At 37.2% G+C, this 27421-nt stretch overlaps 1 protein-coding gene and 1 long non-coding RNA gene across 2 annotated transcripts in view; one reads left to right on the plus strand and one right to left on the minus strand.

Moving 5' to 3' along the window:
• Positions 1-390: 390 nt before the first annotated feature.
• On the plus strand, positions 391-4367 carry LOC137064907 (uncharacterized). Its single transcript, XR_010901575.1, has 5 exons — positions 391-629; positions 1406-1467; positions 1560-1679; positions 1922-2064; positions 3522-4367. It is a non-coding gene; the product is annotated as an uncharacterized lncRNA (long non-coding RNA).
• Positions 4368-5149: 782 nt separating this feature from the next.
• hipk3a (homeodomain interacting protein kinase 3a) overlaps positions 5150-27421 on the minus strand; it is a 43221-nt gene continuing 20949 nt past the window's right edge. The window contains 14 exon segments of the mRNA XM_067436966.1: positions 5150-9618; positions 9891-10021; positions 11990-12255; positions 12351-12497; positions 12909-13202; positions 13479-13640; positions 13732-13850; positions 13997-14118; positions 14635-14758; positions 14854-15013; positions 15107-15291; positions 15636-15722; positions 15869-15988; positions 21474-21597. Coding sequence (XP_067293067.1) covers positions 9190-9618; positions 9891-10021; positions 11990-12255; positions 12351-12497; positions 12909-13202; positions 13479-13640; positions 13732-13850; positions 13997-14118; positions 14635-14758; positions 14854-15013; positions 15107-15291; positions 15636-15722; positions 15869-15988; positions 21474-21597 — 2470 coding nt within the window. The 3' untranslated portion in view covers positions 5150-9189.

A 27421-nucleotide genomic window follows, 5' to 3' on the forward strand; every position in this document is an offset into this window, starting at 1 on the left:
CATCGACATCATGCTGCCTGTTATTATTATGGGTCATTCCACGAAATTCTTTATGGTTTTATATAGATATCATTAGACCTTTCATACTATTACGCGGTTAATAAATAGCAAAATGTAATTATGCAATCTCATCATATTGCTAAGTTGGTTTTCAGTTTCAAAGTTTATTTTGCCACAAGGAGTTTGAGTGAATTCAATTTGATACTTAAAATTGTTTTTAACAATCTGTTAAGTTACATGTTACCGTTAAAAAGCCTACATTTGTTACTCAACTAAAAAGTGGACAACGTAAGGGAATTAATGCAACAATTTGAGTTGTAAATAAATATAATCGGGTATTAAAATACGCGTAGCCTACGCTTAAAAAGTAGAATATATTTTTAGCATAATACACAGTAAAAAACGTTGGGTTATTTTTTTAACCCAACCGTTGGGTTACACATATTGGGTCAATATGTTGGGTTATTTTGCAAAACGTTGGGTTATTTTAACATCGTTGGGTTATTTTTAGTAATAACCCGGCCGTTGGGTTAAATACGGTTTCCCCAGTGACGGTTCAAATTTTAACGGCAAACCGTCCAGCTACTGCCAACAGAAGACGCTGCTGCAGCCTGATTATGAAATGAAAGGTAAGACATGTCATTTTTTTATGAATACAACTCTTATAACATTATGTAGTGTGTACTGAAACGTTGAATATAGTCGAAAACTGAATTTTATTTAAAAAAATCCCGTTAATGCTCTCTGGAAAAATGAGATAGATTGGAAATAAACCATAGCTATCCCAGTTAGCTCGCTAGCAGTAATAAAGTAAAAACATTATTCTAGTGTACCTATTTAGAAACTTAATACGGCGATAAAGAAAGTAAGTAACGTATGCCTAGTCTGAAATCACTATCTAATGCTGCGCGGAGCATTATCAGCTCGGCCCGTGCAGCGCGAGCTCAGACCCGGTCACACGACACCACAGCAGCGCTGTGAGATCCAGGGGGAAGCGTTTGAATTCGCCGAATATCCAACTGTATAACTTACTACTCTAAATATCTGTTGTGAGATGAATGAGTGCAGATATTCACAACATCATTGACGCAGAAAACTGAAATATTGTGCTAACAATTGTAACGTTAGTTCACGACAGTTAGAATGTTTTCCAACCCACAAATTACCTAGTTTTTACCGTAGTAAGTTAACACAAACTGCAACTATGATAATTTGGCAGAAATGTGGTAGGCCTATATTCATAATGAATGTTGTCATATGAATATATATTATGCATGTTACTATTAAACGTATTACAGGAGTAGCTAAATCATACAACCATAGTACGTTTTCTTATGAAGCTATGACAGTTTTTGCCTATATTTTAAATATGCTGTACTAAATGTGTTATATACCTGTGTTGTAGACCAATGGATTCATTTGTGAAGCAAAGACTAGAACAGTTGAACCTCTGCCATTTAATTAAAGGTGAGTACGATATTGAAACAAGTTGTACACAATTATTTTTTAAAGACTAGTATACTTTTCTGGTTATTTTCCCCTGCTTCATTCTAATGCAGAGGAAGGATTGGATCTCAGTGGTTCTTGACTCTAGTCCTGGAGTATCACCAATAGTACACAAGTTTGATGTCTTCCTTACCTGACGTACATTTCCGGGTTTGGAGTCTACTAACAAGCTGGTAAGTTGAATAACATTAGATAGGCCAATGTGCAGTGCAGGGGCTACTACAGAACCAGGTTGTTTGGGAAACAACCAGTTTATTATTATTTTTTTCAGCTGTCTTCTCTCATTTTCATACAGTATGTTTTAAATTTAATAAGTTGTTTTGGTTGTGTCTAAGTGCATATGAAATCAGGTCCACACATTTGGTATAGGTGAAAACTGTTCTTTTCTCTTTTTCTGTGAACTTGTCTTTCAAAGATGATCATGGAGAAATTGCCTTTAAAACCCTTCCTGCCTTCCTGCCATCCTGCCATCATCGCCATACCTCACAAATGGACAAAATGGTGTGTCCAACATATGCTGAAATGAAGAGAAGCTTAATTACATTCACCCATCAGCCTGTAAGTAAAAGCAACACTATCAAATTAGCTTTGATAAAGTGCATCCATTTATTATTTCCTTTAGTGATTTTGCTTGTTAATAGATTATCCAATAGTTCACCCAAAAAATATCCCATAATGTACTCACCCTCAAGTCATCCTAGGTGTATATGACATTCTTCTTTCAGACGAACACAATCAGTTATTAATAAATGTCCTGACTAATCCAAGCATTATAATGGTCAAAATTTGAAGCCCAAAAAAGTGCATCCATCCATTATGAAAGTAATCCATAAGGCTCCATGAGGTTAATAAGGGCCTTCTGAGGTGAATCGATGGGTTTTTGTAGAAAAAATATCCATATTTAAAACTTTATAGACTAAAATAACAAATTTTCGACAGACAGCCTTCCTTATTCAACTTACAAAGAAACTGTAACGCCTCTCGCAATTCAAAACGCTTACGCAACTTAATCGTCTCGGCATTTACGCTTTTTTACACTACGTCCGACGTTATTCTCACAGCAGTTACGCTTTTTTCAGAAGTTGAATACTTAATGCGGTCCACTGGAAGCTAGATATTTTACTTTATAACGTGGTAAATATGGATATTTTTCTTACACAATCCCATCAATTCACTTCAATGGGTTCTTATTAATCTCCGGAGCCGTGTGAAGCACTTTTATAATGGATGGATGCATTTTTGGGCTTCAAATTATGGGCTTCCATTATAAAGCTTGGAAGAGCCAGGATATTTATTAATATAACTCAGATTGTATTTGTCTGAAAGAAGAATGTCATACACACCTAGGTTGGCTTGAGGGAGAGTAAATCATGGAATCATTTTCATTTTTGGGTAAACTATCTCCTCGTGTTGTTGTAAGACTTTCGTTCTTCTTTAAAACACAAATGTTAAAGAAATCTGCGAGGTTTCTGTCACTCCATTGACGACCTACGCAACTACCACTTTAAGACCCAGGACAGACAGCATTAAAGTAATCCATGGGATTCAAGTGGTCTAACCTCAGTTTTATGAAGCGACACGAGTGCGTTTTGCAACAACAACACAACATTTGCACTCTTTTCAACACAACACGCATGCGTCAAGGGGCTCTCGTGAACATGTGTTGAGATTAATGTTTTGTAAATAAAGTGGTAAATTATGGTTAAGGGATAGTATATACGCTTGTCACTTCATAAAACTGAGGTTGAATTACTGGAGTCACATGGATTACTTTAATGTCTTTACTGCCTTTCTAGGCCTTTCTGTGTTCCGAAGATGAACCAAAGTCTTACGGGTTTGAAACAGCATGAGGATTAGTATGTTGATTGGTGAAAAATGAACAGCAGATGTAATGACTAATTAGTGACAATTTGTTTAATTCAGTACAACACTGCTTCATTGTAACTTTGACGTAATTTAACACTGCTGATGTTGTCACAGTGCAAGCAAACTGAACTTTTTAAAATTCTTTTAAGGTTGGAACTAACATGGTGCATTAGCTGAACAGTGGGACAAGCCAGGATCCACATGACGATGCTTGGGGACAAAGAGACCTCGCTGATTTTTTTCATTTTCATTGTGGAGGCAGTTGAACAGAAGACCTTATTTCAAGCACTGGCTGTATGTTTCAGATTTTTTATTTATTTATGACATGAACTATCCAAAGACCTCTGCCCCATTTGGGAGATTTTGTAGCATGCAAACTTGAATATATATTTTGCTGCCTCATTAAAAACTTTGATTATCATAATTTATATTTGTTTTGCTACTTAAGGTATGTTCACAACACATCAAGGCATACAGTGTACAATGTAGATTTTTTAATAAAGTTGTTTATTTCTGGAAGAATTTAATATTATGAATTTGTGTATTCTGTCCATATTTGTATAGGTTTTTAATGTAATATTTGTTGTGTTCATTTTTAATTTTTGTTTTGTATGCACACCTTTTATGTATGTTTACCTTATGTACATTTTTGTGTATTATGTGTGCTGTGTATTTTGAATTTAATATTTACACATTTATGTATATTTACAATAAATATTTACTCCCCAATATTTAGTTTGACATTTAAAATATATATATTAAAGCACATGTATTGTTTTATACAAATAAAAAAATCTGTATTTGAAAACAATGGGTATTTTATTTATTAAAATAATGGCTTGAATAAAAATAAAAATTTAACTCAACTGTTGGGTTACTTTTAACCCAACTGTTTTGTAACCCAATGCATTGGGTTAAAATAACCCAACGTTGGGAAGGTGCTATACCAACCCACAGTTGGGTTACGTGTTGGGTTATTTTTAACCCAACGTTTTTAAGTGAGTAGGTGTCCTTGTGTACATATTATGGTAAGTGTGTGTTACATAACAACCGGAAGCACCAATATCTAACGTCATAAAAAAAATATTCCATCCGCATGATGGCGCAATTTCGTCACTTTCAACTTAATTTTTCTTTCGGGGCTGGTACAAGAATATTTTTGTATATAATATAATAAATATAATATGGGCCAAGTACAAAATTATATTATTGTTTATAATATAATGCAATGCAATATAGGGCCTGGTAAAATATGATATTTTTGTTTATAATCAATATAAAATTATGGGCCTGGTACAAGATTATATTTTTGTATATAATAAGTAAATATAAGAATATAATTCATAATATAATATAGGGTCTGGTACAAGATTATATTTGTGTTTATAATATAATATAAAATAATGGGCCTGGTACAAGATTATATTTTTGTATATAATAAGTAAATATAAGAATATAATTCATAATATAGGGTCTGGTACAAGATTATATTTGTGTTTATAATATAATATAAAACTATGGGTCTGGAACAAGATTTTATTTTTGTATAAAATAAGTAAATATAAGATTGCCCCATTCCCAAAATTAAATTGTATGAACAAAATCTTACCAGGCCCAATATTATACTTTAAATGAAATCTGAAAAAATCTGATGTAACTAAAATATAATCTTCAGAAGGTACTTATTTAGAACCTCCATTCAGTTGGAACACACCACATTCTTAATATTCTCTGCTGTCTTAAAGATTTCTTTAAATAAAGACAAACAAACATCGTGTGCCTGCAGCAATATATATTTTAATTCAAAGTGAATTTTGACAATACACCATAATTTCTTTAATTTGACACTCACCAATAGTCACCAGGAAAACCCGCTTTCTGTGACAAAGTACATAAGGCTTGGTCACATATAAATCACTGAGAACTAGAGAGAAATACGACCGCAAACTGTAAGAGACATTACATCCAAAATAAAGGAGAAAAAAAAGGTTCCCAGTCCTCATATAGTGAATATTGCACAGTGCAGTGGCTACATGGCAAACTAATGTAGCATAGAAATCAAAAGCAAACAGAAATCAAAAAGCCACAAAAAAAGTACAAATATGAAAACAGTAACAGTTCAGATTTAGTAAATCAAGTCGGTTCGCTCTTAAGTCTAAATATTATCCGATAACTTGCAGTGAGATTTAACTTTTACTAAAATATAAATCTGCAGAAGAGTTAAAAATAGATCTAAAGCAATCCAACCCAAATCTTACGGCAAGTGTTACACAGTAGCACATATGACAAATACAAGGACCCTGAATTAACTGTACAAGTTCTAAAAGAAAAAACATGAATCAAAGAAAACAAAAAGACTGTTTGGTTTGGGAGTTTCAAAGACATTTCAACTTTAGTATCGTTTGCAGATCCCTCCGTCCTCTTATTAGGTTGGGTTTGGTAGACCTTGTTAGAAGGAAAACATTTCCGAAATGTTTACTTGCAGTGAATTAATGAAAAGAATTCATATAATGTGCGCATGAGTAGCGATTTAGTACTCATCTCTAGTGCTACATGCTAAATATAAAATAGAGGGTCATAATGCGAGGAACCACATCACATTTTGGACTGTATCTCCATGAAGTCAGCTATGCTAAAGCGATAAACTCTGATAACGTCCTGTGAAACAAAGGGCAATGTTCATTCCACTTTACAAATGGTGGTTTACATTCACAGTGTATCATGTAAAGCTTCCCAAATACAAGAAAACCGTGTCTTGGGTGTTTAGTCAGCATAATAATAATAATAATAACAACAATCCCTGATATCATTTCATTATTGTTTTTTTTGTTGTTGTTCTTGTTGTTGTTGGTCATAAAAATATGAATCAAGAATGATTGGATTCTTTCCACGTTTTTGAGAAACAAACATCCATTTTTCACCTTACAGGTGATTACTGCATTGCATGAGTACCAAGTTCCACTCGCTATTGGTTATCGGGTTATCAACATCCAACAGGAAGTCTACCGTGGATTACGATCTACTTTTAAGCGGAGCACTTCAGTTACGACTATCAAACACTGCAGTTACGCTTTCATTCCTCGATCAAGCATGAAAGCGAGGAAGAGGCTGGCAGGCAGTGTTCGTAAAGGGGATATAAAGGTCTGAAGCACATTTCAAAGGCACTAACGCAGTGTCGCGCGCTTTTAAGAGCAGGGGCCGATGCGGGAATGAAAACACCCTTGTGTAATCGGCCACAAAATGAGAACGGTTGCTCCTGGTTTTCAGAGCTAGCGAACAGTCCGCCTTCAAACGCAAGCAAAAAACGTGCATTCTGTATCGTTTTTTCATTTCTTAATACATTAATATACTTGATACGACTTTGTGTGCATTTCAATGTAAAATAATATTAATAACGGGGAAAATTAAATCACAATTCTAAGCACTGAGGCACCCAAATATGATTCTTCTTTTGCCCAAACCTAAATTTAGCCTAGCTTATCAAGTGCTGAAATTAATATTCTGAAATGGTGAGATGTGTGGGTCACTGAATAGAGAGTTTATATTGATACTTAAAACAAAAAAGTTAAATCTATCCTGCAAGCTATGCTTTAACATAATGCAAATATACGTACTAAGATAGATATACACCAATATGCATCTAATACGTAAGATTAGCCCCAAGATAACAACAGATAAAACACTGATGCAAACGAAACGTAAAAGAATACAAAACCCACGCACACGAAAACCCAAAAAAATCTCCATTACTTGCAATACAGTAGTTACAATGACACTTCAAAAAATAGAAAGCAAAACAGAGAGAGGCATTAAAATGCTTCTGATGCCAATCAGTACGGTAAAACCCAAAAACAAACAAACAAACAAATCATCATCTCACTTCTATTTCAAGGTAATTAGACATATATAAAAATAAGAAGGCTAAGAACAAAGTTAATCATCTAATTTCACAGCTATTATGAAGTGGCAATCAGTATATAGCAGCTTATCTATGATACATTCAAGAATAAATGAAACAAAGTCATAACTTGCCCGAAAAAGCTAAACATCAACCTCAACATTTTTACATAGATTTTTCTGTTAAATACGGCCTCAACTACACTACGTCCGAGGTCTACGCTAAAACAGTAGCTACTCTGCTTAAGAAATGAATTACTGTCTTTGGTGTAGCGAAAGCATAATAATGAATGCACCTAATGAATAAACTCGAATCTAAAAAAAAAAGACAAGAAAATCACACAGAAAAAAGCTATTTCTCCCTGACGGAATGTATGAAATAAACAGCCAGCGTCAAAAAAAGCAATTAAATGTTGAGCGAGGGAATACAAAATCCAATCTTTTCACATGCATCTATGAAGAAAATTGCACACGATCAACTCTCGTCGTATAAAGCACTGAATACTCCAGCAATGATAGACTTTACAGTTGGATACTCAATACTGAATAATTCTGCACGAAGCAAACATGAAACCATACAATATCATCAAAGAGCTATCTGCTGATACGAGTCCAACACCGATGACACTTCTAAGTCTAAAAATTAACATAGGACTGATGAAAAGAAAACGAAAAAAACACACCCCGAAAACTATGGATTGTATTGCAGTTTCATTAAACAGTGTAAATACTATTAGAGTAGAAACAGATTATCAAATATGAAAGTACTCAAACGTTTCTATACATAGTTCATCGGCCTCTGCTACGGCGAAGCACGTTATACTCGAAAACTCGAACTCTGCTACCACTCAGCGTTAATACATCCACCTGTAAATACCACACGCAAAGGACTGTTTCGCAAATCATCTAAGGCGTTGAACAACACATTCCGCCCGTGCAAAAGGTCAAATCATGAGCCTCGTCGTGCACTCGGCAGGCGTAAATAGCCAATCGGGTGATTTAATCGTCCCGTTAGGGTGTGTTTGGATCGACGCGAAATCCGCTTTCCGAACAAAAACTCCTGTCGGGAGCCTAAGAGATGAATTAAATAATGATAAATGACACCGAAGTAGATTATGTAAGCCAACAAATACGCAAATGCACCAAGCACGAAAAAACCAAAAAGATCTATGAAACAGCCCTAATATAAAAATCACAAATAACGATTGAAAATGTTTCAAGTGCTGCAGTCCGGTACACGCGTGACTGCACGTAGGACTCGGGGTAACTTGCGACAACATGTATTTTAAGGCACTGTTTATTGAACCCCGAGGATTCAATGCAGCAAGTCTTACAACATATACACAGAGGGTGAAAAGCGACGGTTTGCAGTCCCCCCCTCCCCTCCCTCCCTTCATCCCCCCTTCCCCGTTTGAAGTCCAACATTGGTTTTTGCCCATGCAGAGACATGCAGCGTGACAGAACCTTTTGAACACCGGTCTAAAAGAGAGACTTAACACTGAGGATCATGGGGCTACTACGGAAAAATACGGACAATTAACACCGGGTCGCCACAAGGGGGACTCGCACGCACACTGGAGACAGGGATGGCTTGAACGAGAGTCACTGTGTCAAACGCACACGTCAAAGGCAATATCGAAAAATAGCATAGGGGAACTGCTGCGGCCCTCTGCCGCGGGGTCTCACGACTAGAGATTTTGTTGTATCAAATGTGCAAAAACACATTAAAAGTGAGTTTTTGTGTTCAATCCACTCACTCCACTTTGCTCACGCATCCATTTGTTTGTTTTATTCTCCATGATATCTGTAAAGCTCAATTTGCATCATCATCATTGTCAAACTTTATAAGAAAAGGAAATGAAAAGAAAGACGTCGCGGCTCAGTGCCGGCTGCGTGCGCGTGGCTGCCGCGGGCTCCAGGTCAGATGTATGGGTACTGACTGAGTTTGCTGGGGCTGAGGGGGAAGCCTGCGTAGACGGGCGACGCCACATAGGAGTGCGGGGGAAAGAGGGCTTTGAACTGTCCCTGCGGGAGAAGGGTGGGGGAGGGCAGAAGCCTGTGGTTGATGCCCACGCTGATGCCCTGGTGGTGCACCAGGCTGTAGGCGGGCTGCAAGACGGGCCGAGGGCCCGGCGGTGGGCACGGCGAAGGCAAGAGATGGGCCACGGGCGCGGAAGGTGGATAGGAGAGGAGGGCGGGAGGTGGTGGGTGGCCGGCCGAGTGTGTGGGGCTGCCGTGGGGAAGCGGGAAGGTGTGGCCGTGCACCATGGGTGGGATGAAGGCCTGCGGTCGGCGCGGCTGCCGGTAGTTGCCGTTCCACTCCTTGTGGCAAGAGCCGTAATGCTGGACCTGAGAGGGGAAGCAACAAACATTTTAAATATCAACTTAGAGCTCATGGACTGCCCAATTTTCTATTAAAGTCACTAGGAAATGAGAGTAGCGACAGATTTAAAAGCAAAACATTTGAATCCATGTACTGTTTGGGATCTAAAAAGTTGTTTTGGAATTCCTTCAACATCAGCATTCACTGTTTAATTTAGTAAAATGATTAATTAAGTGTGAACTACAGAGTGTTTTCACTGCGTTTTCAATTTGCACAGTATTACCGAGAGAAGACAGACCTGGCCAAAGCCTGGCGGCTGTGGCTGGAATGAAGAGCTCAGTTTCTGCTGGCGGGACAGCGTGGGCGTGGAAAGGTGGCTCAGTCGTCCTGGGCCGCAGCGACCTCTGGACTGGCAGGAGGATTCTAAGACTACAGAAAGCAGAAAAGACCGAAAAATGAGTGATCAACAGACAAAAGGGATAGGAGGAAAGAAGGATAATTCAACTTAAATGCAAAACTTCAGCTAATACAAATGAACGTTTGCAGTTTGGCACAGAACTGTAACTTGCACGAACTGAATCGGCTGCCAGTATTCACTGACGTTCTGCTCACATGAAAGTGATTCAAACATCAAAAACAACAAGTACGAACTGCAAGGTTGAAAAACATAAAAACTGAGGGCCTACCAACTTGGAAACAAACTTAGATAGCAATGTATCTAAAACATAAACTCTCCTCAAACTTTCCATGGACACCCCAAAACAAACATGTTCATGTTGCCAGGGTAACGTGCCATGAGAAGCCTCTAAGAGTTTACCGCTTCAGCAAGATTTTTTTCATAGCATGCGTCAAAAAAACAAAGCATTGGCTCCATGTAGGAAGCGGGACAGATATGCTTTGATACGAAAGGGGGAGCCAGGAAAATATTTTCCAAAAAAATAAAGTAAATCAATTTAGGGCAGTCAACACGCAGAGTAAAAAATGAATACAGCAGTGAAAAAAAGATCACAGGTATGGGAGAGGAAGCTCAAACCGAAAGGGTCTCACTCAACACTGGGATGTCGCGCACAAGACACAGGGTCGCAGTGCACGTTATACCCATAATCACCTGCGATAGCCTCTGTGGCAACTTCCTGTTTCTCTCCTATGACCTGTAAAGTAGACATTTGCTGTGACCACACTAAAAACTGGTTGTGCAGAAGGAACTTTGTAATAACAGCCCAGTTTTAGACTGAAAGACTTAAAAGTCAGTTCAGAGAAACCAGTCTGTATACCACACAAAAAAGCTATTTCAGAAAACAGCAACTGTTCAACGGTACGACATGAAGCAAGTCAGTTTCTATATTTAATACGCAGCTATGTAAAATCTGAGCTGTGGATGTAAATGGGATGCAAAATAGCACTTGAAGAAATAGTTGTACATTAACCTGCATAAGAGAAAGAACCATTATAGGTTTGACAGAAGTTCAGCTCTTTATGGCACAGAAAATCTCTCTCACCATCCTTTATATATATATATATATATATATATATATATATATATATATATATATATATATATATATATAAATTTGTTGTAATGCACTTACAACAGAAGTCTATTTAGCATAGCATTGCACTAGGATGTAATTTAAAATACACAATGACATTAAAACTGGTTTTATCCAAAAAAGGGTAAGAGTGCATATTTGTGCAAAGACTTGTTACTTTTTACATTTGTATTTACTTTTATTTAGCAAGGACGCATTAAATTGACCAAAAGTGACCATGGGACATTTATAATGCTATAAAAATAAATGCTGCTGTTTTGAACTTTGAATTCATCTAAGAATCCAACTGCCAAACAAGTATCATGATTTACACAAAACTATGACTGCACAATTGTTTTTAATCCACATATTAGAACGATTTCTGAAGGATCATGTGACACTGAAAACTGCTGAAATTCAGCTTTGCATCACTGGAATACATTTTTATTGTATTTTTGATAGATAATATTGATAGATAAATGCAGCCTTTGGCAAGCATGAGAGCCTTTTAAAAAACAATGAAAAACTTTTGTATGGTAGTGTAGCTATTGTTTAGCTATTACATGAAGCAAACTCCACCGACAGGAATGACGTCTTTTAGTAGCATAGAAAGATAAAAGCATAGAAAGATAAAAGGTTGATTTAGATGACGCTTCAGCTCAAATTAATTAAAGGCCTTATAGACTTCCATAGTAACGGTTCCGTTTTTGGTTGGCTTTTACAATCTAAAGGACAAGTTGAAATGATTTTCTGTAATGTTCGACAGCCTGTATCAACCCCGAAATGTTATTTCCAAAAACATAGGCACTAATGTTTCTGAAGATCTACAACTGAGTTATTCTTCAACATTTGGCTGGCCCATTCATACCTGTGCCAGCTGTGTGGTGCTCACTGTTGGGATGATGGTTATTGTTCAGCACTCTCATGGGCGGCACCACCACGGTCCTCACTGCAGGTTTATTCAGCCTTGTGTTGGGGTGTCCACGCCTGGCCTGGGGTTCCTGGTTGTGGTTCTGATTGGTCAGGAAATGTCTTTCGGGGAAGGGGCTGTCGTGGGGCCCTAGGGAGGAGTCTGAAGGGGGCGAGCCGTCTACTGTTTCACAACCACTTTCATGGCCGTCATCTTCTGATATACTGCAGTAAGGCACAGGAGGGAAAAAAACATCACAATACATACAGACGCAACCTTACCTCACAGTTCTACTGGTGTTGAATATAAAATGCCGTACCTGCTGGGCCTTTTGCATGGCGAGGGGCTGGACTGAACCGAGGCTGAGGAGCTGGTGCTGAGACTGCTATCAGGACTGCTGAGGGAACACACTCGCCCCATGTTCAGAGAGCCTGTGCATGCTTCACACTCTGGACTGCCCTTACACCTGTCATAGACCACATAGCAATCGATTTAGTTACAAGAGCCATGTGTATGCAAGCTAAACAGAAATAAATGCAACTGACAGCATTTTATACTAGCATTTTATTTCCTGAAATCCACCATTTAAAACATCCCACTCACAGTCTAACTTAAAGAGGGTGTATTTTCTAATATGCAAATAACGTTATGATCTATTTGAAAGTAAAATAAGTCACACCACCTCTGCCTGAATACTGAATACTTTGTAAAGAATGTAATAGTTTTATTTAGCATGGATGCAATAAATTTAACAAACATGACAGAAAAGACATTTATAATGTTACAAAACACTTCCATTTCCATTTAAATGACATAAAAAGAAAAACGTATCAACCCCAAACTGTAAACGTGAGTGCATATTGAGGGTTAAACTCACTTGTTAAGAGAGCACCTCTGTGCTTGATCCTCTTCATCTGTGCCGCTGCTTATACTAATGACGCTAACCACCGGACTGGGCGACTCTCTAACGATAGACTCTCGCTGCTGATTGGCCACTGCTGCCTTACAGCAGCCCTCTTCCTCCACCTGCTCAGGTTCCTGCTTCACTTGGGCCTGTACCCCTCTGCCAGGAGAACTCTGCTGTTGCTCCGCACTCGCCAACCTGTCCGCCATCTTTGGTGACAGACACACTGAGGGCTGTGTGTCCGTGAAGTGTGAGACATTCATACTCCTAAAAAGCAGAAAGAATGAATATCCATCTCCGCTCTGCCTTTTATCAAAATGTTATGGATCCTTTGGACCGTTCTAAGGTTCTCAGAAGCAGAAGCCACTATATTAATCTTACTAATGAATTATTGCTAATAGTTATTTATATTTATGTTTGTGTGTGTGTTAAGCTCTGCGGAAGTGCCTCACAGTCTGTAAAAAGGATCCATTGAATCAAAACCAAATTAGTCGCCTCTAACAAGAGTATCATAAGGTTCGAATAGCTAATGCCAATGCTCACCTGTTCTGGCTGGGTTTGTTCCTCTTGTTAGATGCCGGCTGAGGCCAGACCACATGAGCGATGCCAATGTTTATAGGCTGATGGGCTGACACAGCCATTTGGTTGGGAACAATAGCCTGGGGCATCACCGAACTGTAATGGCTGCTGTGTGGCCGCACTTTCCTTTAACAAAGAAAACAATGGTCAACGAAATGCTCAAGAGGTCATGTCAGCGCATGATATTCGAGGCGCGGCTCCTTCTTGATCTTCTTACCCCCAGTCTCCTCGCCTCTGCGGTCCAACGACTGTATCGGATGCCAAGCTCGTAGCAGGTGGTGGGACCTGCTGCCAAGCTGGCACCAGGATCTGTGGAGTTCTGTTGGACCACGGCTGCTGAAAGGTCAAAAAAGGACAATGCTGAACCTTTGTAATGTATCTGGCTTCGAGTTTAATATCGAAACTGGTGCATCAAGATGGATAACAACCCTTTGGCTGTTTTCCATTATTTTTCCACATTATCTTGTGAAATTGGAATTTACTTGTGCTATAACTCCTGGTCTCATGGGTAATGGCTGGATAGCTGGGGCTTGGGTCACCAGAGGAAGAGTGTTCTCCATTCTAACCGAATATCCTGCTGGCTGATTTGGATTTGAAGGGATTCCTGTAGAGTTAAACAACCAAATTAAGGTCTTCATGTGGTTTCGACCAAAATAAAATCCTGATGGTTTTAAAATGAAAAAAAATTAAGACAGCCATAAATATAAGAAACATCATTTTTGTTTGTTTGTTTATTACATTTTTAGCAAACTCAAGGTCAATATCATAATCCATAAAACTCTAATTTTTATATAAAATATTTCAACTTAATACAAGATAGAAAACCTAAAATACATTTGGGTGATAGTACAAATTACCATTTTTATAGTTGAACTAAACTAAATTACTAAATAATGGTAACATTTCTTATTTTGCTTAATATTTTAATTTGGTAGTAGTAATAACAACAATAGTCATTTTAATTTTAGAGTACAATCATAATTCATTTTATAGTCACATTGATATATAATAATTACAGACATTTTTGCACTACTACAAACCTAGACCTAGTTTTATATATATATATATATATTCCTAGTTGGCATTATTATGTGCATGTCACTAATATGAAATCGAGTACCTTGAAGAGCAGGAGGGCATAGAATGAGCGCCTGCTGAAAGGAATCGTTACACCCAAACTGGGCGCTTCCTGTCTGGATGGGAATTCCAGGGTGCACCACAGGTGGAGCAGAAGGCGGCAGAGTCTAAATGGAAAGGTAAATAGATCAGTCTCAGGAACAATCTGTCGTCTTCTTCCTTGCGCTTAAACCCTGAGACTTTTCAGAGCGTGCAGTTTTACCTGAGAGTGGACAGATGGCATTTTGTTGAAGGCGACGGTGATATTTGGAGCACTTGGAAGCGTCACGGGCTTCATGAGTGGGGGTGCTTTGTTGCGGTTGAGAGTATCGTAAATGCTTCTTGAGTGACACACATCCATGATGTGGAAACAAGACTGGACACTGTTGGAGACATGCAACCGATTTTTCGAGAATGACCACACAAAATAGACAAGATTCAAAGAAATTGGCATTGGCAGTGAAATCTGGACATACTGGTTGCAATGGGGGAAATCCATCAGGTGCTGCATAGTGACAAAAGGGTGAGTAAGTGCATCTGAAGGGGCGATTCTCTGATCGGCATCAATCATCAGCATCATCTTCAGCAGGTCCACAAATTCTCTTCTGTCAGCTTTCTCTGCCAACTGGTCACAGCCCTCCATGTTGAGCATTAGATTCACCTGATAAATGAATAGACAAATAAATAAATAAATAAATGCATTAAAATAACAACAGTTATTATTATTATTATTACTACTACCACAATTATTTTTTATTATTGTTATGTGATTAATATCATTATTATTAACAGATCTAATATTATTATGTTATTAAATTATTATTATTGCTATTAGAACTATAATTATTGTTGGTGGTATAGATCATAATTATCATCATTACAAACATTATTAATCAGTGATAATTACTGTTAATAGCAACAAGTTCTCAACACTTCTTGATTTATGACAAGCATATGCAAACAAAAAGCTTTAAAAAAAATAGCTACACAGGATTAAGGTCTTACATGTCCAATGTCATCGAGACAGCTGAAAATGTACTTCCTCGCCTCCTTGGACTTCAGTCCTGTTTCGGTCTCATGTTCTTCAGTCGTCTGCAGAAACAGGAAGCGTGTTTGAAGTTATTACATAAGAAACTTCCATCAAAACGTTATGTGAGGCATACAGTTTCTCAATCCAGAGAGCTATGCTGTTTATGGCAGCAATGTCTGGTTATGAGGATGAAAAATTGGACCCTTGCCTTCAATCTCCAGGTGGCGTACGGTGAATCTGACTCCTTGCAGAAGAATCGGGCCGTCTTCGTCCCCACATTCAGAAGCTGCTCTCCCGGCAACCCTTGAGTTTGAGAGATGTAACGAATCTGCAGAGATGTTTTCACTATTAGTGGATCTCAACAGTCTCGTTTCTGATATACCAAATAAATCTAAATCCCTCTGAAAATCCTACTTGACAAAACTTTGATTTTCAAAGCATGACAAGATGGTGATGGTACTTTTCCACTATTCCAAGAGGAAGTAATTTGAGATAAGATTGGTCAGGAATAGGCAGGTCCCTATGAGTGGTATGCAGCAGGGGAACTGTGTGCCAAAATACCAATGAACCATACAGAATGGTATTCTGTCTTGACAAGTATATTTGTATCACAACCCTAGTGCTTGCTTACTAAAGATAAATATGATTGTGCATGTTCAAGATGAAAAAAAGGATCAAGATGTTACAAAGCACAGTGATATCAATCGACCAGCAAAACCAACTCTGATATACACAACAAAAGAGACAAATATAAGTAACTTCTTCAGTTGTTATTTCAAGCTCTGAGATGAGCTTCATGAAGGCTAAATTCAGTAAGCTCGGTGTTTAACTCCCAATACAGAGCGCAGTATGGGGTCTGCTGCTACCCAAGGCTTTATTAAGATGCCAAGTCAAGATGCTGGCCACTCTTTCTGCCCACAACAGATGTCAATCCTCTCACAGCACACAGGCTTAAAGCAAGCCAACGCAAGGCAAAATGTGTCGTTTTTAATCCAGATTGATTAATAGTATAGCTACAGTAGAGTAAGCAAGTTTAATTGCAATTGAATGACAACAGGCTTAGAAATGAACCATTGATCAGGGCAAATAACACTGGGGGTGACAAAAACTGCCTAATGTTACTGAATCAAATGTGGACCCAGGACAAGTTACAGGACTGTGTAAGCATTAGGGGTGTTGATAGACTCGATCTACTCCATCTGTGTTTGATCATCACTCTGAATCTGATCTGGATGTAGTCTTTCACAAAAATGTGATTTTCTTAGCTTTTTGTTCAAAATGTTGCTATTTTAAATTTTTTACCCGTATTCAAGTATTGATAAAAAAGGAATGCAAGAAAATGCATAAAAGTGTTTTTATTTTTATTTTAGAGAGGGTCAGCTCTTTTTTCTAAATTCATAAAACAAAATATTCTCTGGGCTATTCAATTTTTGTGAAAGTGGTCAAAACCCCTGACGGTGGCTGGCAACTTAAAAAAACAAACAAAAAAAACACTGGTGGCGAAAGAGTTAAACAGTAAAAAAAAAAAAAAAAAAAAAAATTATTATAATATATATATATATATATATATATATATATATATATATATATATATTATAATAATTTTTTTTTTTTTTTTTTTTTTTACTGTTTAACTCTTTCGCCACCAGTGTTTTTTTTGTTTTGTTTGTTTTTTAAGTTGCCAGCCACCGTCAGGGGTTTTGACCACTTTCACAAAAATTATATATATTAATATATATATATATATATATATATATATATATATATATATATATATATATATATATATATATATATATATATATATATTAATATATATATTTATATATATATATATATATATATATATATATATATATATATATATATATATATATATATATATATATATATATATATATATATATATATATATATATATATATATTAATATATATATTTATATATATATATATATATATATATATGTATGTATGTATGTATGTATGTATGTATTAAAGTAGCACAAAGATTTTCAAAACTGATAATATCAAAGAAAAAGAATTCTTAAATATTATATTTTCAACAAAAATATTAAACAGCACAACTTTTTTTATTGACAATAATAAAAAAAAGAATGTTTCTTTAGCAGCAAATCAGCATATTAGAATGATCTCTGAAGGCGACACTGAAGACTGGAGTAATGATGCTGAAAATTCAGCTTTGCCATGACGAATGACATTTTAAAATATATTAAAATGGAAATTATTTATTTAAAATTTGAATATATTACAATATTAATGTTTTTAATCAAACAAATGCAACCTTGGTGAGCATAAGAAACTGTGTATCTTGTGGATTATTAACAGCTAATTAATGCGAATTTTATTATAAATTAATTTAAAAATAATTTATTTAATTGTTCAAAACAGAGAATTCGTTTCAAATAATGAACTGAAATTGTGTTTTTTTTTTTATTAAAGTGCCTGTGAAAATAATCCCGGGGAAAATATTGACATTCATTTAACAAGCACTGAAAACGCATTTTACAGACATGACCAATGACTGTAAAACAGCTTTGTATTTCATTTGAATATGTTTAAATAAGTTGTCTAACTGGACTAAGGTTCATAATAATAGTCACCTTAGATCTTTAAACATATGCTACACGCCTCCCTTTTAACTACCTAGTTGTATAAATCAATGCTTTAGTGTTGTTTGCAATAGCACGCTTTTATAAATCTATGAGAGTAACAAGCGATGACTTCATAACGCAAATAAAATCACAAAGGCATTAACAGTGTTTGGCTAAGCACAGCGCTGTCTTTTTAGGGAAGGCAGGGAGCAGTTCGACCCCACCAATGCATGAGTCTCTGTGTAAAACACCATTGTTCTTGTGTTGCCTTGGGAAACCGAGTATTACTGGTCAGTGAACTCTGCTGAAGTTCGCCTTCAAGCGTGCATCTGTTGCTTCTCAGAAAGACTGTGTCATAGTGGGCCTCTACCAGTGAAAACACAAGCCACTACAAAGCCCTCTTTGGCTGCTCGCTCTCATTCCTTTCCGTCCCTTCCTCTCTCGACTATGACGCCACCTCTCCTTTTACAAGCGCTGGGGCTCAACACCGGCGTGTTAAACAAGCAGTGTTTATGGCATCTTAGGGGTGTTATAGTGACATGATCAGGTTGCCAAAGCGCTGCAAAAACACAGAGAGTGCGCTGAAGTGAGAACCTGCTGATAGTGCAGAGAGAGAGGGTGTGTGTGTTTGAGTGGGGCTTTCGGTTATAAATACATTCTGCTGTGTGGCGTGGAACTGGACCCATTGCTGGCACGGACAGGCGGCCCGGGGGTTTGTGGTCAGCAAACCCAGACCAGCTACTTTTTGCTACTGTCATATGTGCCATTTACACCACCTCCGACATCTGGTTTATCCGCAGAACTGATCTATGGTGACGACAAACGCGCTCACACATTTTAATGTGTGCAAGTTTTTAAGGTTATGTGTTGAAATTCGCTTTAAATACCGAGCCAGCAAACCTGGACATTTCATATAAATTAGGGCTGAACGATTCCTCGAGAAACTAAGTTTCTAAGTTATTAGAATAAAAAAAATCCTTGAGGCAAAATCATCTGCCTCAACGCTTTGATTAGTCCATTTAACTACACACGGATGTTGCAGAAATAAAAAAAATTGTGTAAGGAGTATGAGTGGTTTGCAGTTATATCCGTGGTTCAGGTGGGTAAACGCAAAAATTGTGGGTGGATGAGAGTTAAATCATTAATGTGTTGATTTAATAAAGACGCGGAACTCATTTCACGGTAAACCGCAATGAATATTGTCTTTAACTTTCATTTTCAGTTCATGTCGAGATGTGAGAGAGAGTGGCATCAGCACTGGTGATATCATTTAGTCTCGCTATTTTTAAATGAAGACAACTGTGTGCTGAGCTTCAGCTTCATTTCAGTTTCATTTGCGGAAGTTCACGCGTCAGCTGAGAAGATACGAGCAACGCTGCGTGCTTTCATTGATTTGTGTAATTTAAATCTCACACTTTAACCCTATTTATAGCTACTAAGTTAATAAAACAAGCTGTTACAATGATAAATGATTAGCTCAAAATGTACATCTGTGTGACGTACTTTGTCTGAATTAAACACAAACGCATCTCTCGCGTTTGCTCACGTTCCAGCGGTTACTCCATGTGATGTATAGGTTGTCAACCCTGGACTAGGTTTAGAAAAGTAATTTTGCCAAAGAAGTTTTTTTTTTGTTAAAACAACCTACTTCAGTGTAGCTAATATGTGAAGATAACATCTCGCTTCACACGGAGGATTTGAATTTGTGACGATCGGTTGCGGATGAAGGTCTGGTTTTTAACTGCAGATTCGGTGACGTTAGAGCTGAACCGCACATCTCTTCTCTAGTACGCCCATCTCTACTGTTGTTCTAAATTCAAGTTACCTTCCTGTACAATATTTTTTGCTTCTTAAAAAAGCCACAAAGCCTTCAGAAGACAGTAAAGGCTTATGTCATGCCTGAGCTGAAGCTGAAACATGAAAGTTAAGTTGCACAACATAATGTTTAGGTATTATTGTTATTTATATTACTATTATTTTGGTTTATTGGTTGTAGGTTTAGTTTTAGACTGAACTATGTTTACCTTTTTAAAGTAATTTGAAATAGATTTTGATATAATATGGCATTGTATGCATTAAAATTGTTTAGTTTCACAGTTATTAATGTGTGCAATTTCAGCAATAAAACTAATTTTCAAAAAAAAGAAAACAAATAAGGTATTAATTTTAAGATACCCGTCTTTTGTTCTCTCATATATTTAGTATTGCTCTTTAATAAAGAAAAAAGTAATTATCCAATTAATTGATCGTTTAAGTGCTAGATTAATTAATTACAAAAATAATCCATAGCTGCAGCCCTAATATAAATAAATTAAATATGAACTAGTCCATGACCAAATCTGCAGATATTTTTGTTGGGTTTTCTGTACTTTTTTTGTGTGGAAAAATTATTAATTCTGCAGAATGGATTGGAATACTACACTGTTAAATACCACACTACACTGTTATTGGTGGGTGAAAACATCTTTATTCATTTTATGTATTTATTATTAATTACTTAGTATTAGTTATTAGTATTAGTTTGACAAAAATTTGCCTTAAGAGTAAATTGACTTTGTTCTCTACCTCCAAAGATTCACAATGGTTGACCAAGTATATATTAGATTGAAATAACTATATTATATGCATTTATATGAACAAACATTTAATTAAATAATAACAAAAAAAAATCATTCAAAATGGTGACCATGTTAATGGTACCACAGAAGCATAAACCCAGAACGATCTCTAAAATAAAATAAAAAGATTTTTTTTTAAATATAAAATAAAAATAAATAAAATACATTTTAATAAAATATATGCAAGATCTTTCTGGTCTTAACCTATTAAAATGTTAATTTTATTAAATTAAAGTTGTTTCTGTGGTGGTTCCATGAAAAAGAAATCTAGATACTCAGTTGTCCAAAACACACTATTGATTAGTCTCCATCTGGCATGCTCAAATGGTTTGAGAAAGTTTGAGCTCTTCAACACGACTGTTAAGACTTTGAATGCAACAAAACCCTAGACCCATTCCATTATACCTGGACCTTTTGCACAACCCTCCTGCTAATAACAACAATTATCCTTCTTCTTTTTTATGAAGACAGTTATCACAAAGACTTCGATGAACACCAAATGATGTCATATTGTACCGCACATTAGCATGGCCCCGACACACCAAAGTGGGTCATTATCCGAGATCACTGCCTTATCTTACCTGGTCATACTCCAGCGCTCCTGGATAAAGCGGCCAGCCCAAGAAGAGCTCAGCGATGACGCAGCCCAGTGACCACATGTCTATGGCTTCGCAGAAGGGTAAGCCCAGGATGATCTCTGGTGCCCTGGAACACATTATCAGGAAAGAATGAGAATTAATGGAGTGGTTACCTTGACAACAGGCTGTTGATTGAAAAGCAGTGGGACACTATTACGAAAGCTCCGGAGAAGAATTAAGGTGCATTTGTTCGGGAGGCTACAAACTGAATCATTAAAATCATTATGATCATTTCAAGATGATTTACACACATGTAATGCTAAACATAACATTTAGTGTGATGTAATGACGCAGACTCAGTAGGTTTGAGACATCCATGCAAGTCACGTCTCATGCTCTTTAAGCTCAAGAGTCATGTTTTGTGCCCATACTGATATGATCTCGAGTCTAATGACGCAGCGCTCCTGTTCTGAAGCAGCGAGAGTCTGTCGTTGGATCAGGGTTTTGACGTCAACGGGCCCATACACATCTGCTACCGTGACAACCGGAGGGAAAATGCTGGCTGCCTAGCGACAGACGAGGACGGATCTAAACGCCAAAACTGGATGATGACAGAGGAGGAGTCTGATGACACAATTAACCCTGGTCACCATTAATAATCAACTACTCCTCGGGCACAGTTGCTAACAAGCTTTGCTGTTTGTCCAAGCCTGTTGCTTTGCTGTCCGTCCAAGAATATACCCTACAGTTAAAACAGTAACTGTTGCTACAGCTCTTGATACCGAAATATGTCATGCTAGGTCACTAGTAAGCGACTGTAACTACCAACAGGGCCCTACTTATGCAGTAACAAAAGCCCCAATGAATAATTCAGCGGTGGCTACGCAATGTGAGACTACCTTTTTAAATTCTAAGCTTTGAAATTAAGTTACAGTTAAGGTTTCCATTATTGCCTGTACAATTAGGCCATCCTTAACCGGCTTGCTCTTCATAGTCGAAGGCGTTTCAGAAGTGCATGCTGTGATTCATTTTAAGCTGCACTGCACAACCCATTATTTGCACACACAGAATGACGCATTCTAACAAAGTAATCACAGAGTGAAAAACACAACCGGGCTGGGATGGTCTACACAGTGCAACGCTAGATATATTTGGCCAGCTATCAGTGAACAGGGCTGCTTTACGTTATTCACATGCAAGAATGAAGTGGCCAGATATTCTTGTTAAGTTTGGAGCCATATTCAACCGTTTACAGTTGGGGGGGAAATCCAGTAAGATATGTTCCTGGAATATCCAAAAAATTAGCATTTAATAATAATAATAAATAAATAATTACATTTAATATAGCTAAGCCCAGGCAGAATCTGCAGTGTTATTTTTATTACAAAAAATAGTAATAGTAATAATAATAAGAATAGTTATTTCAATATAAAATTAAACTACTACTTACTAGTATCAATATATTTTAATAGTAATAATAATAATTATTATTATTATTAAATAATTTTATATAGCTAGGCTGAGATAGAGTCAACAGGGCTTTTGAAGGTTTTTGAAAGTACTAAAAAACCCATTGATTATTCTTAAAGCTACTAAAAAGTGGGCAAATTATTAAACAAACTAACATGTATACAAATCAGCCTTCATAGTTTACATGTGTAAATAAGCCATTATTTATAAAATGTCCAGCAAAACAATGACAATATACCCATTCCATAATATTATGGTCATATGGCGCAAAATAAGAATACAGTTGTTGAATTCAACTCTGACAGCTGTTGTTTCGAGAGAACTACAATAGTTTCAAGCATGAGGGGCTATTTTTTGCCCTGGTAACAGTATGGCTTAGCTGACAGTACAAACATGAGTATGTTTGGCTCTGTGACAACAAATAGAGTGCTCTATATTCTGCGCAAGATCTTATGCCTTAAACCCCAATAAACCTCCAGCATAGTGATGGGCAAAGCAACTAAATCCAAAGCCTAACATAAGTTAAACCTGATAATACCACACACCCCAGCTACACAGGGGAGAAATCCAATAGCAAGGGTCATTGAAGGACGAGTATTAGGCCGGCTAACAGACCTTAAAAGCCAAGTAACATGCTAATATTCATACTGCCAAATTAAATCGCAATTGGGTTGTTACAAAATTATTTCAAGATTGTAAGACTTAGTTGTAGTATCAATGTGGTTTTGCAGATATTTTAAAAAAAATTCCCAGCAGCCCACACTCAGCAGGAAGTCGCATTTTAGGTGAAAGAATCGGGGGAAGTTACAGAAATCAGGTCAATAAGAATGAAGACATAGAGCAGGTCTGGACTTCCCAACTCAAACAAAGAGAGTTACTGTTAAGACTATTTAGAGGACGCTTTTGCACGAGTGTTATATTTGCTTCAGTCCAGTCCAGACTTCAAATGTTCAAGCTCTTTCCTCTGGAGTAAGATTAGATTTCATAGTGGTAATCTTTGCAAAGCTCAATTTGTGAACAGCGTGGACTAAAAACAACCTAGCAAACAATGTAATGTTATCCCCATTTCTGATTTCACATACAAATTTCAACTACCACATACAAATGTTTGGTAACAGGAGTTGAGTAAATGTCGAGATTATGTAATTTCATTAAATACAAACGTCCCTGAAAACACAACAATGATTAATGCCCAACACGATGAATTCATAAAATCATATTTCATTTCAGACCAGGCCATGTGAGAAACACACTGTCGGATATGGGGTTATTTTGAAAAACAATTATACAGATTTGGCTAACTTACACTCCACAAAAACAGATTCTGAATGCATGATCCATGTACAGATGGATCAGATTCAGATGGGTGCTTGTCATTTTTCAGCCTTTTGATATTTATTTTTATAACTATGCACACTACTCTTCAGAAGTCTGGGATCAGTACAAGTTTTATTCAGCAAGGACACAATCAATTGTAAATTGATCAGAAGTGACAGTAAAAGACATTTACAATGATACAATTTTATTTTATTTTTCAAATCAAATGTTCAATCAATGCTCTTTTTGAACTATATATTCAAAGAATCCTTTTTTAAATTTTTTTATTTACAATTTCCACAAAAATATTAAGCACTGTTTTCAACATTGATAATAAGACCAAATTCTTTCAATTCACAATAATAAATTACATTAACATATATACATTTTTAATTGAAATAATTTCACAATGTTGTGTTTTTAGTAGGGGTGCATGATATCTCGGTAACCAAATGTTCATTTTTAATGTTAAAGGTCCGGTTCTTCGCGATTCCATCTTTCAAACTTTAGTGTGAAATGTTGCTGTTGGAGCATAAATAATACCTGTAAAATTATAAAGCTCAAAGTTCAATGCCAAGCGAGATATTTTTAACAGTAGTTCTCTTTCAAAGCCTACAGCGAACGGCTGGTTTGGACTACACCCCTGCACTTCCTGCTGTAATGACGTCACTAGAACCGTTTGTTGGCTAACCCTCCGCCCACAAGAACACGCAAAATAGGGGGCGTGGTCTTGTTGCTCTCCCACGTGGAAAAGAGCACGCATTCAGTGCTTGCATCTCCCAGTTATGGTAAGAGGCGTGACCTTTCCGGGCGTGCGCTAAGCTGCTGTCCAATCACAACACGGGAAGCGCTGGCCCAATCAGAACTCTTTACATATTTCTGAAGGAGGGACTTCATGGAACAAGGAAATCATCAGGCCGTTTTTAGGACAGAGAAAACAGCGCTGTACAGATAAGCAAATTGTGTGAAAAATTCTGTGTTTTTTTTACACGCGAAACATGAACTCATGTTATATTGCACACTGTAAACATAATCAAAGCTTCGAAAACACGCGGGGACCTTTAATATTAAAATAAGAACATTTGGCTGATATATAAATAATGGATTATTTCCTTCATCTGAGACACTTCAGATACACACTGTTTGTCATGATTGTTTTAAATTGCTTGGAATATGATTGGAATCACTTGCTGTTAAATTATGAAAACATTATAATTGTGTGCTTTGGACATGGATTTTAATGGTGAGACTTTTTTTTGTAATCAGGCTCTCAAATTATATATAAAAGAAAATGATTTTGATCTAATCGGCCAATATTTTGGTTTTAGGCTTTCAAAATAGATAATTATCGGTTATCGATATCAGCCAAAATTTTCATATCGGTGCATCCCCAGTTTTTAAATTCAATAAACACAGCCTTGGTGCTTCCAAACACTTGAATGGTAGCATGTTTTATCTAAAGAATAAGTGATTTTTCTAAAATCAAAAATATAACTGGGTTAACAAATCAGATCCTTTAAGACAAAAAAGTTATAACCTAAGTGTCAAAGGATACCAAGGTAAACATTTTCACCATTACTGCGCCATCTTTATCAAAAGAGTTTTTTAAAGGAGGTGTTGTGTATCAATCAGTCCACTCATCCCTGCCGTGTAACCTGAGTCCACACAGATCATGTTTTAAAGACCAGAAGAAAGACTAAATCATGGAATTTACCAACGGTGCTTATGGTGGCCACATGCTAAAAAAAAAGAGACAATTTTCTGTGTCGGTACAAAGCAATAAGTCAGTGTTTGTCAAGCAAAGCCACGCTAAATTTGAACCCCTGTCCAGCACAGCTATTTCCTGTGAGGTCAATGGGGTGGGGAAGGAGGGGGGGGTCCGAGTCATCTGGTTCAAGCTGCAACCGGAAAGCCTGGAGCGACCACAGTCTAAAGTGGCTACTGGGACAGAAAGCCCTGACCACACAATAACCTCTCTGAAGGCCAGTGGAGCTCTGCAGCTGTTCAGAAAACAAGCTTACGGCACGTCGTCTAGAGAGAGCGCAGAGCGGGTGGGATTTCAGCCGGGGGATGTTAAAAAAAAAAAACAAAGGCGGCGAAACATGTCAGAGGACGTGAGATTTGAGAGATCAGCTGTGTCAAAACCGCTGTCAGCGGTCTCTCACTGCAAACAAGCAGCAAAGCGTGCGAGAGGGTGTGGGAGTTTCTGAAATCCACCCCCAGCTGATCGTCAAAGCATAACCCCCCAGGGTTCTACGTCTTGGGCTGCTCACAAAAGGGGGAGGACATTAGACTCCCTCTGGCACTCAGTCAAATGCCTGCAAAGAGCCAAATATGAACACGTAGCCACAGCAGATGATCCGCACGTGCCTGCCAGGAACAAAACAGCATTAAAGCCTTTCATTAACAGCAGCTTCTGTGAACGAGAATGAGAAGACATGGGTCACTGGGTTTTTTTCCCTCCCCTCCTGCTCAGCGTCCAGTCAGAGCTCTCTGTAAACAAATCCCACCCAAACAACTGCTTATCTAATCTCCTACAGCAGAGAGCAGTTATTCGGACTTCCCCTTCAAGTCATCCAAAACTTTTCCGTGAGCACCACAGGTCCCTTTGCATAAAGGAACATATATCGCTGGGGTTTCTCTCCTAATCTGAGAGGAAATTTAAGTTGAGTAACACAACCCGAGCTGTTATGACGTCCTGTACCAGAATGAACTTTCAATAACACGCACAGTAACACAAACCAAAAACAGATTTCCATAAGGTTTGAATCCATTTTTTTAACATTCACTGGAGAAAAAAAATTAAATAAATACATCAATGAAAACTAAAATAAAACAAAGTAAAATATTTTGTTTCACCACTATTTTCATGGATTATGACAAACAGCAGGCGAGACACTAATCTACTGACACCATTGGAGGATAACTTAATAGACAATTAAGTCATAATATTGGATAATTTTCTATTGTCCCAGAAAAAAAACCAAAAAAACTTCCCCTTCAAGTCATCCAAACCTTTTCCGTGAGAGCCATGGGTATCTTTGCATAAAGGAACATTTACCACAGGTTTTTTTTTCTCCAAATCTGAAAGGAAATTTAGGTTGAGTAACACAACCTGAGCCATTACAACATCCCGTACCGGATTGGATTTTTAAACACGCACA

This window comes from Pseudorasbora parva, chromosome 25 (assembly GCF_024679245.1).
Source record: "Pseudorasbora parva isolate DD20220531a chromosome 25, ASM2467924v1, whole genome shotgun sequence".
NCBI classification, from domain to species: domain Eukaryota; kingdom Metazoa; phylum Chordata; class Actinopteri; order Cypriniformes; family Gobionidae; genus Pseudorasbora; species Pseudorasbora parva.